The 15,680-nt window shown below is 44.4% G+C and overlaps 1 protein-coding gene across 4 annotated transcripts; it reads right to left on the bottom strand.

Moving 5' to 3' along the window:
* Positions 1-3,885: 3,885 nt before the first annotated feature.
* pknox1.S (PBX/knotted 1 homeobox 1 S homeolog) lies at positions 3,886-14,348 on the bottom strand. 4 transcript variants are annotated; one of them, XM_018249031.2, is made up of 12 exons: positions 14,200-14,348; positions 10,984-11,098; positions 10,115-10,242; positions 9,594-9,709; positions 9,304-9,475; positions 7,309-7,473; positions 6,772-6,862; positions 6,578-6,675; positions 6,090-6,218; positions 5,517-5,593; positions 5,079-5,251; positions 3,886-4,997 (listed from the first exon to the last, which is right to left on the bottom strand). In XM_018249031.2, the coding sequence occupies exons 3-12, from the start codon at positions 10,163-10,165 to the stop codon at positions 4,786-4,788; spliced, it is 1,284 nt and encodes a 427-aa protein (XP_018104520.1). In that variant the 5' UTR covers positions 10,166-10,242; positions 10,984-11,098; positions 14,200-14,348; the 3' UTR covers positions 3,886-4,785. The 4 variants fall into 4 exon arrangements, with proteins under 4 accessions (XP_018104520.1, XP_018104522.1, XP_018104519.1 ...); XM_018249033.2 differs by having other exon boundaries at positions 10,115-10,225; XM_018249030.2 differs by having other exon boundaries at positions 11,002-11,098.
* Positions 14,349-15,680: the final 1,332 nt, after the last annotated feature.

The raw sequence follows: 15,680 nt of genomic DNA, 5'->3' as shown, positions 1-15,680 counted from the left end.
TTTTTTATGCACCAAAACTTGCCTCCAAGCCTGGAATTCAACAATAAGCCCGTTTTGAGGCCACTGGGAGCAACATGTTGTACCAGAGCCACTGGTTGGGGATCACTGCCTTAGTGTGACGTTTGTGCCCTGATCTCTTGATTTTGGAAGTATACTAAGTGCTAAAGAGGGCTTGGTAGAGACCTAATCAAGGTCATCACTATCATTCAGCAGGAATGTACCACTTGCCACTATGTACTACTTGCCCCATGGTCTCCACTCTCCTTTGAAAAAACTGTTGTTTTGTCTGATGGGTTTGTCTTGCATCTGGCTGGATTTATGAGTACATCTTGCCTCTGGATTTCACTACTCCAGTTTTTCTTACAAGTGTCCCACTGAACCTGTGGAAATTCATTACAGTTTGATATCCCCTGAATATAGAGTTATTTCAGGTGAGTGAATTCAAATTGAGGGTCCTGAATTCATTTAACCTTCCCAGAGAATGAAAACATATTAACAATATAATTCGGATGTGAACATCATCTCCAGACAACAGCTTTCCATGGGGTGTGTTGCTTTTCATAGATAAAATAAGATAAATAAGATAAAATAGATAAATTCGGTTATTTTGGAATAAAAAGTGTAAATTGAACTTGTGTCTGGATTGGGGTTAACTGGTCATAGTGTCACTGAGCATGACATGAGACTTGGCAGCTCTAGCACTTTAGTAAAGGATGCACATGGCATTGGCTATAGTTCTGGATCGATACTAACATGGGGTGAGTGCTGATTGTTATCTTTGGGAAGGAGCTTGACTCTTTCTCCCAAACTAACCCCAACAGGGGAAACTGAAGATTGTCCCGAGCTCTGCCGAACATCACTTCCTTCTCAGTGTTTGGTTTAGCAATATTATCTGGGGGTTCACCCCCTTCTGTAGGTCTCTGTCTTTGCAACCCCATCTTGTAAATCTATAAAGGTAAGTGCACCAAACAATCCCTCAGCAATGTCTCTACTCTTCCAATGAACTGGCTGCCATAGAAGGTTTTTTTTCCAATGAGGATGTTGCCATATTACGGAAAACTTGCAACCAATTGGGCCCACAGGCCGTCATCGCTCACTGTGTGCTTTCTTTAAGCAGCAGGCATTCGCAACAAAAAAATCAACATATTCATCGTCGCCAATTTTTTCCCTTGCAGATGCAGCAAATGTAGCCCTCAATGGGTCTCTTACAAGATATGGAATCACTACAAACGTTACATTCATCTAAAACCTCCTCCAGTATCATATTCATCAACTCGCACCGAGAAACTAGTCTACGTTTGGTCAGGTGACCAGTATATCATTTATAAGAGATCTTGGACTAATGATGGCACTTGAGCAGAACTCAAGCTGGAGGGTTGTGTTCAAAGTCATAGCAGTGAAGTGAATAAAGCTCCAAATCCTCATAATAGACTTTATTTCCATTGAGGCAAATGTATTGGGAACACTGCACATTCTATTCCAAATCAAACTATGAAAAATGGATGAAATGTGAATATTAGACAGCAAGTCCCTGCATTTTTTTTCCAACTCATTGACTGTATCGAGTGAAAGATGTTTCAAGCTTTTGCTTTGAATGAGGGAACTAATATTGAGTTGTATAATCAGTGTTTCTGTGCTGTACATCTGTGTTGTATGGACTTCACCAACTTCCAACAACCTGTTCCACAATTCTTCTGCTTTTCTTGCTTTTGTGTCATACCCAATGTCACCCCCCCCCACACACACACACGTTTTAAATTGGACTAGGGGACTGGGCCATAACGTCAATTTTGTTGGTGTGGAACCAAGATGTTGCTCAGTTACTGATGTGTTGGGGCTCGTTGTCTTGTTGAAAGTCCCATTTCAAGGGCATTTCCTCTTGGGCATAAGGCAACATGACCTCTTCAAGTATTTGGATTGAAACTGATCCATGATCCCTGGTATGGGATAAATAGGCCCAACACCATAGTATGAGAAACATCCCCATATCATGATGCTTGTGCCACGGTTTTCACTCTGTACTGGGGCTTGAATTCAATGTTTGGTGGCGTCTGGCAAACTGTCTGACAAAAAGAACAATCTTGCTTTTATCAGTCCACAAAATGTTGCACCATTTCTCTTTAGGCTAAATGATCCTATTCAGCGCAAACTGGTCATGGATTATATTAAGAAGCAACACTCTGACTTTTGTTTCTCATGGGGCGCAGACTACTCTTAAAAAGCTGTGGGTTGGCTGGTGGCATCATGCTGCGTACTCTACTTATACTGCAGGCATGGTAGATTTGTCTTTATACACGCATAACTGCTCTGAGTTTGTACTTGCAAATATGTATATACCCCCCTCCCCATTTAATGATAAATGTCTGTACCAGTTATTTTCGTTTAATAGTCTGGCTATTATGGGACGAGCTGATTCTCCCAGGGGGGGGGGAGTGTGTGTGTAGGGGCACAATGGGCCTTTCTACCGAGAAGGTTTTAGTGAGGGAGTCTATCCCAAACATCAGAGTCAGCCATTGTTGAAAAAGTTTTCAGGGCAATCACCCTCCACACGTTCAGGGAACCCCAGCAGCCGGATACTGTTGCGCCTCAGTCTGTTCTCGAGGTCGTCAAGTTTGCCATGCTTCAACAGCTGTTTGGAGCTCTCTTACTTGAATGGGTATAGGCCTGCTGGTGTCCTCTAGGTCGGTGACTCGCTGTTCAACAGCCGCGGCCATTTGCCTTAATTTCTAAAATGTCATGCTGGAAGATGGACATCTCTACTTTTATCTCATCTACCATAAGAGGTTATAAGCCCGGTGCAAGCGTTGCGGGTGGTCTTGATTTCAGCTAAGAGGTCCGCGAGCGTGGGCTTGGCCACCGGTGAGCTGGATGGAGTAGTGGGTGGGTCTGGTAAGGCCTCGGCGCCATCTTGTTTGCCTTCATGTGTGTCGCATTCAAGCTTCACCGCCACCTCTGCCGTTCTTTGAGCTTTGTTGAGTCCCATGAGTGACCTCTGTGGCAGTTGATGCCAGTCCAAAGCTGGTGGGTCTCTAATGACCATTTACAAGCTTTAAGGTATCACTAAACGGCCCACCGGAGCGGAGCTAAGCTACGCCCCCATCACAGGTAACTTTTCTCCTTCTTTCATCTTCCTGGAGCTGATCATTGGCTGAGTCTTTGCCATTTTGGCTATTCTTCTATCCATTCCAAAGGGCTTTTTCCCTTTTCTTCCAAGGCTTTCAGGTTTTACTGCCATTTGAAAGCATTTGAGATGATTTTAGCTGAGCAGCCAATCAATTTTTGCACTTCTTTCTATGTTTTCCCCTCTCCAATCAATTCTGAATCAGTCGGCTGTTCTTCTGAACAATGTGTGGAAGGAGCCATTTGAGTGAGAGTTTCAGAGAGAAATGCACTATAACCTGCAGCACAACATTTGCTCCTTCCCCACACTGCCATTATTTGGAACAAGCTATTATTATGTGGAACACTGCTATTATTAGGGACAATGAATGATTCAATGACACAAAATAAGCATCATGGCATGACTGTTGGGGTTTTATTACTCTACTATACCTACTAGTAAGTTATTTGCCATGAAGAAATAGAATTTCAACCAAAAACAATGATTGATCAGGTTAGTGAAGTGGCAGTGCTATTATTCTGAACACAACTGTACATCCTATTTCATTTGCAGATTTAATCTCACAGTATTGCTGAGTAATTTATGGCACAGTACAGAGGGGCCCCTCTTCAATCATCTCCATATTTAATTACCTTTTACAAAACCCTGAGTCGGTTCACCTCACCATGTTGAAGAGATGGACTCTGGGACTTGAGAGGGTGAGCTCCTCTCTTCCTTCCTGTAGACTCTCAACCAATAGGACAACAAAAAGGAAATAGGAAGACTAGATGTTTCAAGGTTTATTTTCTCACAACCCTACAAAAATACAGTTCTATCATTAGGGGAGTAAAATCAACCATTTATCCTCTCCATGGAGGGCACTGTGGGGGGTTGCTCAACATATGGGCTATAATAGTTGAGAAATCATGGTGGCACAAGACCCAGAGTGCCACCCATGGCTTCTATTCCAGAGACAATGACACAATATCTCACACAATCCATGCATTGTAAGAGTTGACAAGTGAATCGGCCTTGAGCGAGATCTAGAGTCACCCACCAATTCCTCTCAAGACACACTAGACCCATAACTCATACAATTCATGGGATGTAAGAGCTGGCAAGTTAACAAGGCGGCCCAATGTGAGAGCCAGTTACCCACCACTCTTTCTTGAGACACACTGACACCATAACTCGTAGAATTGATAGGATGAAAGAGTTGGCATGTAAACCCTGGCAGCCCAATGTGAGAGCCAGTCACCCACCACTCTTTCTCGAGACACACTGGGATAACGCAAAAAAAAAATTCCAACCATAGTGGCGTGACCAAACATTTGGCTGGTAGTGACCTACACATCATACAAAATTTCCCATTCTGGGCTGGGAGAGCCCTTTATTGTCCACTTTACAAACCCCCTGCTCCTGTTCTTTTTGGGTCACTTCCCCCCTGACTCTAGGAGACGAGGGTCACTTGGCAATTGACCCTTGGAAGCAGGAGTCCACTTATTAAGGTGCAAAATATGTTGTCACAAGTGAAGGATATGTTGATTGTGGCAGTGAGGGATGGCAGGGCGTAACGTTCAGCACACTGTGGGTAAAACGCACATTGCAGCTTGCTTGCACACTACTGTTAACAACATGGATGGTCACTGCAATGCAACCCATCAAACACTACTTAGCAGTCTTTATCACTGGAGCCCTCCGCCACTCAGCACTAGTCCCCTTAGCTCCCCTTCACTGATTCCAGTGTCTGTGTCCTCTTGGTCTGTATCCAGTGATTCATCATCACTTTGTCCTCCCAGCATGACCTGCTGAACAGCCAGGGTTGCGCCATCTGATGTCAAGGACTGCAAACTGTCGGTTCCAAGACCACCGGGGGCTGATAGTGTCACGACTGTACCTGGGAAGAGACAGAGTCAGTGTATAAAGGCCAGGAATACAATGCGGGCAGCAACTATAGCAGAGAATCCTTAGATCTTACCATCTGATACATCAAGGTCTGTGCCCTGCTGTGATGCTCCCCCAGCAATGGAGTCAGGCCAGAATCTTTGCACTGGGCGGCTCTGCCCACTCTTCTTCTTGGCTTTTGGTGTATCGCTGCTGCTGCTGGAGTCCAACATGGGCTGCAAGATCCTGCGCCTGGCATTAATAAACCTGAAGGAATGACAGGAGGAACTGTATTCTGGGCAGAGGGAGAACGCTTTGATTTATTTGGGTCTGGCACAGGGCAAGTAAGGCGAGAGTTGAAGGAATTCCCAAGGCAAATTTGTGTTTGTATCAATAGCCTGGCTCACAGGTAAGGGTTTTCCAAACACATGGAGCAGAGAACATGGGCCCCAACATTGGTACAGTCCTTATTCTGCAATAAGAATCTGAGCCAATACCTTACCCCTAGTACAAGTCAGGCCCAGTTACTCACCAGTTATTAACTTGGAGCAGGGTCAGGTTTGTCTGAGCGGCAATCTGCTTCTTTTCATCCTCTGTGGGGTACGGGTGCTACAGAGGAATAAAATCCATTAGGCTGGCATAGGACTAAGACTCCACAGCCACAATGATATCCAGAATCCACCCAAACATCCACTGTAAGGTGGAGCAACCACAAGGTTGGGGAATGTGGAAATGAAACCCACAGTGCAATAGAGTTTAGTTTCAGAAACTCTCAGAGTTACAGAATCTCTCATTTAGGGAACAAGGGAGTAGAACCTCACAGGGTTGGGGAATATGGGACTGGAACCTTAAAGGGTAAGAGAACATTGAAGTGGAACCTCACTAGGGGACATGAGAGTGGAACCTCACAGGGTTAGGGAACATGGGAGAGGAGCCTCACAGGGTTAGGTAACATGAGAATGGAGCAGCAATGTGTAATATAAGTGTAAAAGTGTAAATTAGTAAAGAGACAGGAAAAGAGAAACCAGAAAGAAAGAAATCGGGCTTTTGACACCAGTGAACTCGATGTTGTAATTAGAGAGAGGGGAGGTAAGTGCACACTCACCCCAATGTGCTGGAAGAGCCAGGATCTCATGACGTTAGTGGCCTGTTTTGGAAGGACTCCTCGCTTGTTCTTTCCAGAGCCGTCGTCTGAGTGCAGAAGCCCCAGGTCCTGACTGAGCTGTAACTGCAGCTGCACACAAAGACAGAGGATTACTGGGGTTTGTCAGCTTGTGTGTAGGAGGGCACACCACAAGAGTGAGTGTGTGGAGACTTACTACACATAAAAACAGACAGACATGTGCACACATCTATTGTCACACACATACTAGTCTGTCACACAGAAACATCTTAACTTACACATACAAACCCTCACATAGAGTGGCAAGCATAACACACAGCAGCCTATCTCACATAAATGTGCACAAAACACACAAACATACACACACAGTCCATCATACTTATGTACATGAACAAACACACATACAAATTGACACAGACCTACAATGCCCCTCACGTACAGTACATAAACAGACACACACAACTCCTTACCTGAGAGTTCTGGATGCGGATGGTACCAGGGGACAGAGCCTGAGCCACAACTTGCCCCTGCGGAGTCACAACAGTCACAGGCTGGTAAACAGTGCCACCTATGGAAACGGACAAAATCAAGTTAACACAAAGAAACAAAAGAGAACAGTTAAATAAAGTACAGTATATCCAGGAATGGGTGTATTGTACAATACCCGCCACAGTTGCCACGGCCACATTCCCTTGCTGCAAAGCCGAGGCTGGAACAACAATTCCCTGCGGGCTGAGGGCCCCACTAAGCCCACACTGTAAGTACAAACAGGGAAAGGTAGCAAGTCAGAGGCAATTATGGCCATCGTCAAGGAAAGACAGGCAGGAATCCTCAACTGTCTATTGAGAAAGTTGGTGGGGTTTGGGTGGGTCAGTGGCATGTCCATGCAGGTATACTGGACTCCATAGTTTCCTATGTACACAACACTCCCTTTTTTCCTAGTTCCACTCCTGCTGATACTATATAAGTACAAACAGGGAAAGGGAATAAGTCTGGCACAATAATTCTACTTTCTATAATTCCACCCAGCTGATCACACTCTGTACATACAAATAGGGAAAAGGTATAGGTCTGGCACAATACTTATACTTTCTATAATTCCACCCTAGAACAACTCTTCCCCCTATATTGAATTCAAAACCCCTTACAAGTGAGAATCTCCCCCACCACCCATGGTTCATCTTCAAGAAACCATTGATACCTGTACGGGGGAGTATGGGCCAGCAGCTTCCCCACTCAGCAGTGTCTCACTGTTCATTTTAGTTTTCAGGCAGGAAATGTAGCGACTGCAGAAATCCTTACAGAGCTCGTTCACTTTCTCCAGCTCCAACAGGTGGATCCGCAGCACCTGTATGGCTTTCACCATCTGTGGAAAAGACAAGTTACACTCTCACCCGTGCAGAGCGATATGTCTGTACGAACAGAGATGCACACAGATATAAGCAGTTATTGTACATTTGTGCATGTAAAACAGGAGTTTGGGGATAAGAACCAAAACTTTCTGGGGCTATATACCATGCAGTTGTCGTTTTGTATGTAGTATATTGAAGAAAATGGCCCTGGATACAAGTCCAATATGGCACCTAAAATCAAGTAATTCTCCCAGAGATGAGTCAGGTTCATGGTCACATGAACATCTTCCTTTGTGATGGAAACTGCCTGTTGGGAATATTAGTTTGTAACAACAGATTACTGGATCGTGTCAGGCAAAGTTGTACATCCTGGGACTGAGATGATCCCTCCTGAGCATGAGAGAAATAAGAAAGATTCCATTCATAAGGATCAGAGCGTGTTGATCAGGAGCCTCTGACATTCAAAAACTGTCCTGCATCTAGCCTACTACCAGTTTGGCCCTTGTCTCTGAACAAGATGCCCGATAGGGATCCAAGCAGCATAACCTTGGAAGATGTAACCCTGCCGTTCCTTTCTTCTCTTGGGGGGACAATCCCATAGCAAAAAGTATGACCTGATCTGCAGAACCGTTTAAGATCAAATTTCTCCTATATTACAAGTATGAATACTACTGTAGTGTTCCTTCTTCCTGAAATAATCCCTCAAAGTAGGATCCCACAAAATCTTGTGCTGTTGAATGACAAGATTTTGTGGGTCAGGCCCACAAAGTCTGGCCCACAATATCTGATTAAAATCTCCCATGCTCTAAGATGCAGGAGACTGAGAAATAATAACACGTAATTACAACAGGTACCTGAGCTTTTCCCGATCTGTGCAGATGACAAAATATCTGTGATAAGGACCTTTTGTTTTTTTCCTCCATTTATGAACTTCTATGTTCAGGTTGAAAGATCACTAATGCCACAGCATTTGTTGCCCCTTCAGTGTAACAGCATCTTGCAGGAAGGTGATTTCTTGCTCATGTGACAATCATTTTGCAGACACTCAAGATCTTTGCTCTTCTTAAGGTGTTACAATGATTCCACAACACGCTCACTATGCAAATAAAGAATTCTGTATAATCTCCTACCGATCTGATCTTGATTGGATAGCAAGGGTCAGTAAGCCTTTGGGGAAAACTCATGTGAACCAGTTGTCAATGTTAATGCCTCAGGCTGGTGCTTTCCTTTCCTCAGGATCATCAACAAAGACAGAAGTAATGGACTGCAGCTCTGGACCTCACAAGGTGCCCATTCATGGTTGGTAGGAGCTGCTATTGTTTGTTTAGACTTTAGAGCGTATGTATCTCTACAACAGCTGCAACTATATCACTGCATTTAGTATCGGCTGACTTGTGCATCTTTCATCACTTATGTTTCCAGCATTTTTGGGTAAATGTGGTGCTTCTGCACAGGGATCCCAAAAACTGAAATGTAGGAATTTCCCTACTTTGCGGTCAGAGATGTTACTGGTTTCCTGTCGCAATGTATTGATTTGCACAAAGATAATTCTAATCACGCATCTCTTCTTTATCAACCTCTGGTCTGTCTACTAATTGAAATTATTATTGCCAACAATGACCTCTAGCCTGTATATTGACTGTAAGGATTGCTTCTAGTCCTCAGCCTTCAGAACTGACCCAGTGTCGTTCCATGGCCTCACCCCAGAGGGTTTGCATGCCTGAAGAAAGCAATGGCAAACAATTTCTGAATGCTTGGTGTTGCCTCCATCACACCCTTGTGGTAGCAACAGAGGGAAACAGCCAGACACAAAGTTAGACACACAGTAACACAGACACACACACCAGGCTGTCAGTCTCTGGGTCATTAGAGAAGAAATCCTTTCCCTCCTTGTGATGGCGTCTGACGAATGTCTCAATATCCAAGTCAAAGCTGGCGGATGTTGTACCTTCTGCCCCCTGTGTGCAGCCTTCACATTTCTCAAAAAGCAGAGCAAGAAGGGGGAAGAGTGGGTGCCTGGGGAGAGAGAAACTGGTCAGTGACTCTCAGCTGCTAGCCAGAATGGAGAGAAACATCCTACTATTTAGAGAGATTTGGAGGTGTTGTTATAGTAAGGTGCACAGGGACGACTGACCTGTATATGGACTGTTTATCGGCCTCCATCGGATTATCCCCGGACACCGGAGACGGGGCAGAGGAATTCACACACACAGGGTCGTCCTCGGTTTTAAATTGAGTGATGACTTGTAGCTAAAAAGACATGTGATAAGGGGCAGGATCACACACATTTTTCACAGCTATTAAACTCCCATTCATATACGAGCACGAATGCCCCGCCTACACACGCACCCATACCCCAACCCATTTATATACAGGCAGCTGTGACCCACCCATTTATATTCAAGTGTCCAAAGTACCACACCCATTTAAATACAGGCACCCATGCCTCACCCATATATACAAGCAGCTGTACCCACCCATTAATGTTCATGTTTCCAAACCACACCCATTTATATACAAGAAGCTGTACCCACCCATTTATGTTCTGGTGTCCAAGCCACATCCATTTATATACAGGCACTTACACCCACATCCATTTATATACAGACACCCATGCCCCATCAATTCATGCACAGGAACTGGGGAAGGAAATACCTGCTGTTCCTCTGAGTAATTGTCCATGTCCAACCTCTCAGCAGACATCATGATGCACTGCCCTTGGCCTTTCACATCACGGTGATGGGGACTGGGCTACTGAGCCAGTATCTGTACCGGGAAAGAAACTATAAGGCTATTAGTCTTATTTACAGGTACGTAAATATTAGGTAATTAATAGCCTGAAGAACAGGCACCTATTGTTACTCACGCTTTTCGCTTAGAATGAAGGACATTTATAAACAACTGCAAATAAAATGTTAAAGTTGCTGCCCTGTACTTATACTAATTGTGACTGGGGAATAAGTAACCAGAAAGGAACTGCCCTCTGTGTGGACAACTACAACTTGTTTTGGTGGAGTGTCCAGCACCAAACATACCTACTTCTCTACATGGCTTGCAATAGAACAGCGCCCCCACTTGCCAACATGTCACAGCTTAATGGTTTAAAATTGAAATGCCACTGGGCAAAAGATCTCCTGAAACAATCTGTCCATCTTACTATTCAGTAGAGAGAGCTTTAGCATGGCATTTACTGGGAAATGGTGACACCAACACAGGGACTGGCCAATTAGAGCTTCAGAACTTCCACAGTACTAGCACAACATGTAGCGGAACATGAGAAAATCTGCATGGCTACAGAAGCATTTGGGCTAGAGGGCATCCCTTATCAAAGGATAAGAATGCTGACAGTACAAGGGCCAGCAGGGCCAAATAGCTGCTCCCATAGCAACAGCAAAAAAAAGTGAGTGAAATCTCTACTAAATGGAATAAGGTCCCACAAAACAAAATCTAGGGTGGCAATGGAAACCTTGATCAGAATGTCCAACTTGAAACCAGTTGGGTCCCACCTCTATGAATAGCCTTACCCCTTCCCATGGACTCACATTTCTTCTTGTGCCTTCACACTCGCCTCTCAGCTTCTCTTGTCTATTCCCAAATATCCTGCATGGTTGTCTTCCCCTTTAGAACAGGGCCTGTAACCTGCAGAGGCAAATATAGGCAGAATTGATATCAAACTCAAATCTCTATTGTACATTGGTGGGAAACTCTCTTTGCATCCCTGAGACCCCTTGGCAGACTGACCCCTAGCTTCCCCCAAATGTAAGCGGGTTTTTCAACGGTTCTTCTTTTTTTTTAAAGGGGGACTATCTTGAAAATTAAAATTTAATATAAGCGTCATCATACTAAAATAAGAAATTTGTAAATACAATCAATTGAACAGTATGTACTGTTTCTAAAATAATCAAGTTTATCTTCACTATCCCTCTCTCAGCATCTTTCTCCTCATTCTGTCTTCATTCAGGAGTTGGGTGTCCGATGAATGATCCAATATATCTTATAGGGGGGTTCCTTTTGCCTAGAAGATGTATTTGAACTACACAAGGGGCTTTATACCTGTAAAGATCTCACCATTTGAACTACATAAAAGGTCACCTCCCTAGAAATACCAGCAAATATCTTATTTTTTGAACAGTGACCAAAGCCTTAAAAATACCTGCAAGTATATTATGCTCCCTCACTGAACAAAGGCCAAAGACCTTGTTCCTGCAAAGATTTATCCCACTCCACCTGCACCTGCAATGATCTTAGCATTGCACAATGCTTCATGTACTGTATTTGTACTATGATATCATGGTGGCCGTTAGACTGTTGATGAAGAACTCACAACCTAATGTTTTGAGAAAGGTTACTGAAATGTTAAACCCACCCAACTTATTAGCAAATGTTCAAGAAGCCAGCAGAGCATATGCAACACAGATAATGCAATTGTAGTGAAAAGATATTCCAATAAAAACTCGCAGCAAAGAGGAACCAAGCACGGCAGGTGAGCTGGTACATGATTGGCAGCATCACATCTAGGGATGAAAATAATCTATCACACCATAAAACACTCCATGGATATCAAAAATGTATTTTTATTAATTTCGATTACAGACCCGAATTAATCCTCAGCATATGCCCCTGACAAATACCTGAGATTTGGGTTTGAAATGCTTTTTTGTATTATGTATAAATACAAATGTTCATGGAGTGCCTGCTTACTGATATTAGTTTGTATTTGTATGGTAGCTATTCTCGACAGAGAGCGCCTACCCTTGTTACTGTTTCACTCTGGGCCATTGCAACAAACGTATCTTATACTTCTAGGGATGCACCAAACTCAGGATATTGCCCAACATCTGACAGAACCCCAGCACTTATAGTAGGATTCAGCTTCACCCAAACCTTAGGGTTCCAGTTCGATTCTATGAAGCTTTTATTAATTCAGGTCATTATATGTACAGTAACCAGTAATGATAGACCTAAAGTAACTGGAACTGCCAAGTCATCTTGAAAATGTTCCCCTGACTTTGGCTTCCTCAGTTGGAAGTTTTCATGTTTATTCAGCAGCTCCCTTAGTCTTATCCCTATACTAGATATCACAATATAATCCCTGTCCCTATTCAGCAGCTCGGGTATATCCTATACTAAATATTCTGATATAATCCCTGTTCCTACTCAGCATTATCCCTATACTAAATATCCTCATATAATCCCTGTCCCTACTCAGTTCAGATTTATACTAAATATCCTTATATAATCCCTGTCCCTACCCAGCAGCTCAGCTTTATCCCTATACTTAACAATCCCTGTCCCTACTCAGCATTATCCTTATGCTAAATATCCCGACACACTTATCTTTTACTTCTATATCCCTATACCAAATATCCTGATATACCTGTCCCTACTCAGAAGGTTTATTCCTATACTAAATATCCTGATATAATCCCCGTCCCTACTCAGCAGCTCAGGTTTATCCCTAGTAGTGAAGCAGGAGAGTCTGAACCCCACAACGAGGCCTTGGCAATGCCAATATCTATAAGTGACACTCTATGGGGATTCTTAGGGTAAAGAGCAGCATTTATCCTTCCTACGTTATTTAACCAATTTTGCATGATTCCTTTAGTGTGTGTGGGAATAAATTATGGCACAATGTGGGGTAAAACAGGCAGAAAGTGATTTTTGTTTAGTAAATTATCTGTGCAAGTTTGACTTTTACCTCCTATATACAGCCCAGACTCTTTCGCCATATACACCCCACGTCTCTCACTTGCCGTATTCCCATCTCTTGAAAATATACACGTCTCTCACCATATACACCCCACTTCTCTCTCGCGCTATATACCTCCTCGTCTCTCTCGCCATTTACACCCTTGTCTCTCGCCATATACACACCCCATCTCTCTTCATATACCCTCATCTCCCTCTCCATATACACCGTTTGTCTCTCCATGTATACCCGCGTCTTTCTCGCGTAGGGTTGCCACCTGGCTGGTAAAAACGATGCTTGATCCAAACGTTATTAATAGGGAAAAAAGATAAATATATAGGAAGGGCGGTATTTTTTTTCCAGAAAAGGTGGCAACCCTACTCTAGTGTCTATATATTATATAATATACCCCCAGTGTGTACAGAAGCTGCACCACAGACACTTACTATATACCAATCACCAGTAAGACACTGCCTCTTAATAAAGCCCCACCTCTCCATATAAACCCCGCCCACCGGTGGCCCCATTAATGTGCTACTAGTGCGGCCATTACTGTCCGTCAGTCAGCATCACCACACTTTTTGTACACACGGACCAACACAAACCAATGTTGCCCCTTGGACGTCTCTTAGGACTGTGCCCTCCCTCCAGCTCACAAAACACTACCAACAGATCAACCCCGCCCCTAAGAACTGGCCCCTCCCCGCGCGTGCCTCACATTCCCTTTCCACCCCAGTAACAATTCCCGCTCAGTGACAACTGGCAGATACAAAAAGACACGGGTATAGATAGGCTACAGAACCCACGTGACTACTGCCAGGGGTGTGCGCGCACTAGGCGGGGGGATGTTGGGGGAGGGTCCGGCCGCGCGCAGTGCAGGAGAGCGGGTGGGTGCGGGGGCGCGCACAGCGGAAAGGGGCCAGTCTAGCAGTGTCCGAAGGGCCCAGTGGGGCTGGGAGGGGCGCGAACGGTGCTCTCAGGGGGCGCGGCGTGTGCCGGGAAGCAGCGGGAGCCGGGCGGGCGGGCGGAGGCGCTGTGACTGACACATTACCCGCTGCCAATCTTCGTCACACTGACAAGCGGCTGCAGCAATCGGGACCCGCAGGGGCGCCTGCGTCATCACGTACCACGCCGCTTATTAGCATGCCTCCCTGAAGCGGAACGCGTATGTACGCACCGACCTCCCCTTTATGAATAGTAACGATCTGCTTTACCCAAAAGCTCTACTTTACCCTACCCACTACGTTCCCGCCCACTTTTCTGAATCGTACTGTGAGAGCATGCGCGCTGCCCTTACTGTATCTTGCAAGGTTGGCGGGTTTCCAGCCAAATTAGGCTACTGATTTAAAGCCCAGGCGGGTTATGAAAGTACAAACTAGCCAAGATACGGTACTTTTTGGGCCTTTGGCTGGTTTGTACTTTGGAAACCAGCCAAATGCTTTTCTTGCCCTAGTTAGGGTTGCCACATTTTATAAAAATCTTGGAGGGGATTGGAATGAAAGGGCGGACCCTGATGACAAAGGGGCGGAGCCACTATTGGCTGGGCGGGTTGTGCTGTCAAAGGGGCGGAGCCACAGCGCATTCGGCAAGAAGCCGGCAGGAAAACGGTTAGTTTTGACCAGGCTGGGGGCAGGCCACGGACTTTTGTTAGGTGTATTACAAATTTACCAGCAGCTACATTGACGGTAAATTTGTAATGCCGGCATTGATGTGCCAAGCCTGCGTCTCCCAATGCATGTTGGGTAATGTAGTTTTGGTTTAACAATTTGCCTACTGCCAAGTTTGATGTAAGACTACAATACTCAGAATGCAATGGGACTGACTTGTGTAGAAGACGGGTGTTACCAGATTTTGGGCTCTGCAACCCAGTCTCCCATCCCTCTTAAGCATTCTCGCATTTTCTGGTGACTTTCCTCAATTTCAGGCAATTTTGGAGCAAACATCTGCTGGCCACCAAAATGTTTAGCGGTTGACCTGTTTTACTAATATTTATTGTAATTATATATGAATTAAGGCCTTATGGGGCCTCTATACCTCCTGAGCCCCCTCTGTACTTATGCCCCTGGTGACAGACTAACCTGTCCTATTTTACTCCATGGAAAAATTTGCAAATCGGTGAAAATTTGAAAAAGATTTATTTTCACATATATATTCATTTTTTTTTTTTAGACTTTTTTTTTTTTTCACTGCACATATTGTGCTATTTTGGGCTACTTTTGAAGTGCCTCTTGGCTAGTTTTGGGCTGGTTTTGTAGCTGACTTTTGAAAATTAGACCTGGCAACCCTGGTATCTTGTGTGGTAACTGGGTCAGTAAGGGAAAGGGAGGCAAAAGCAAACCCTCAACCTCATATGGAGGCGAGGACCTCTTTTCTTGATAAGGCTGCTCAGCCCAGCGCTCCTTAAAGCGGACCTGTCACCCAGACACAAAAATCTGTATAATAAAAGTCCTTTTCAAATTAAACATGAAATCCAATTTCTATTTTTTATTTAAGCATTCATAGCTGTTGTAAACTCATTTAAAAATCTCAGCT

This window comes from Xenopus laevis, chromosome 2S (genome assembly GCF_017654675.1).
Source record: "Xenopus laevis strain J_2021 chromosome 2S, Xenopus_laevis_v10.1, whole genome shotgun sequence".
In the NCBI taxonomy this organism is placed as follows: domain Eukaryota; kingdom Metazoa; phylum Chordata; class Amphibia; order Anura; family Pipidae; genus Xenopus; species Xenopus laevis.
This window is presented reverse-complemented; position numbering and strand designations above follow the sequence as displayed.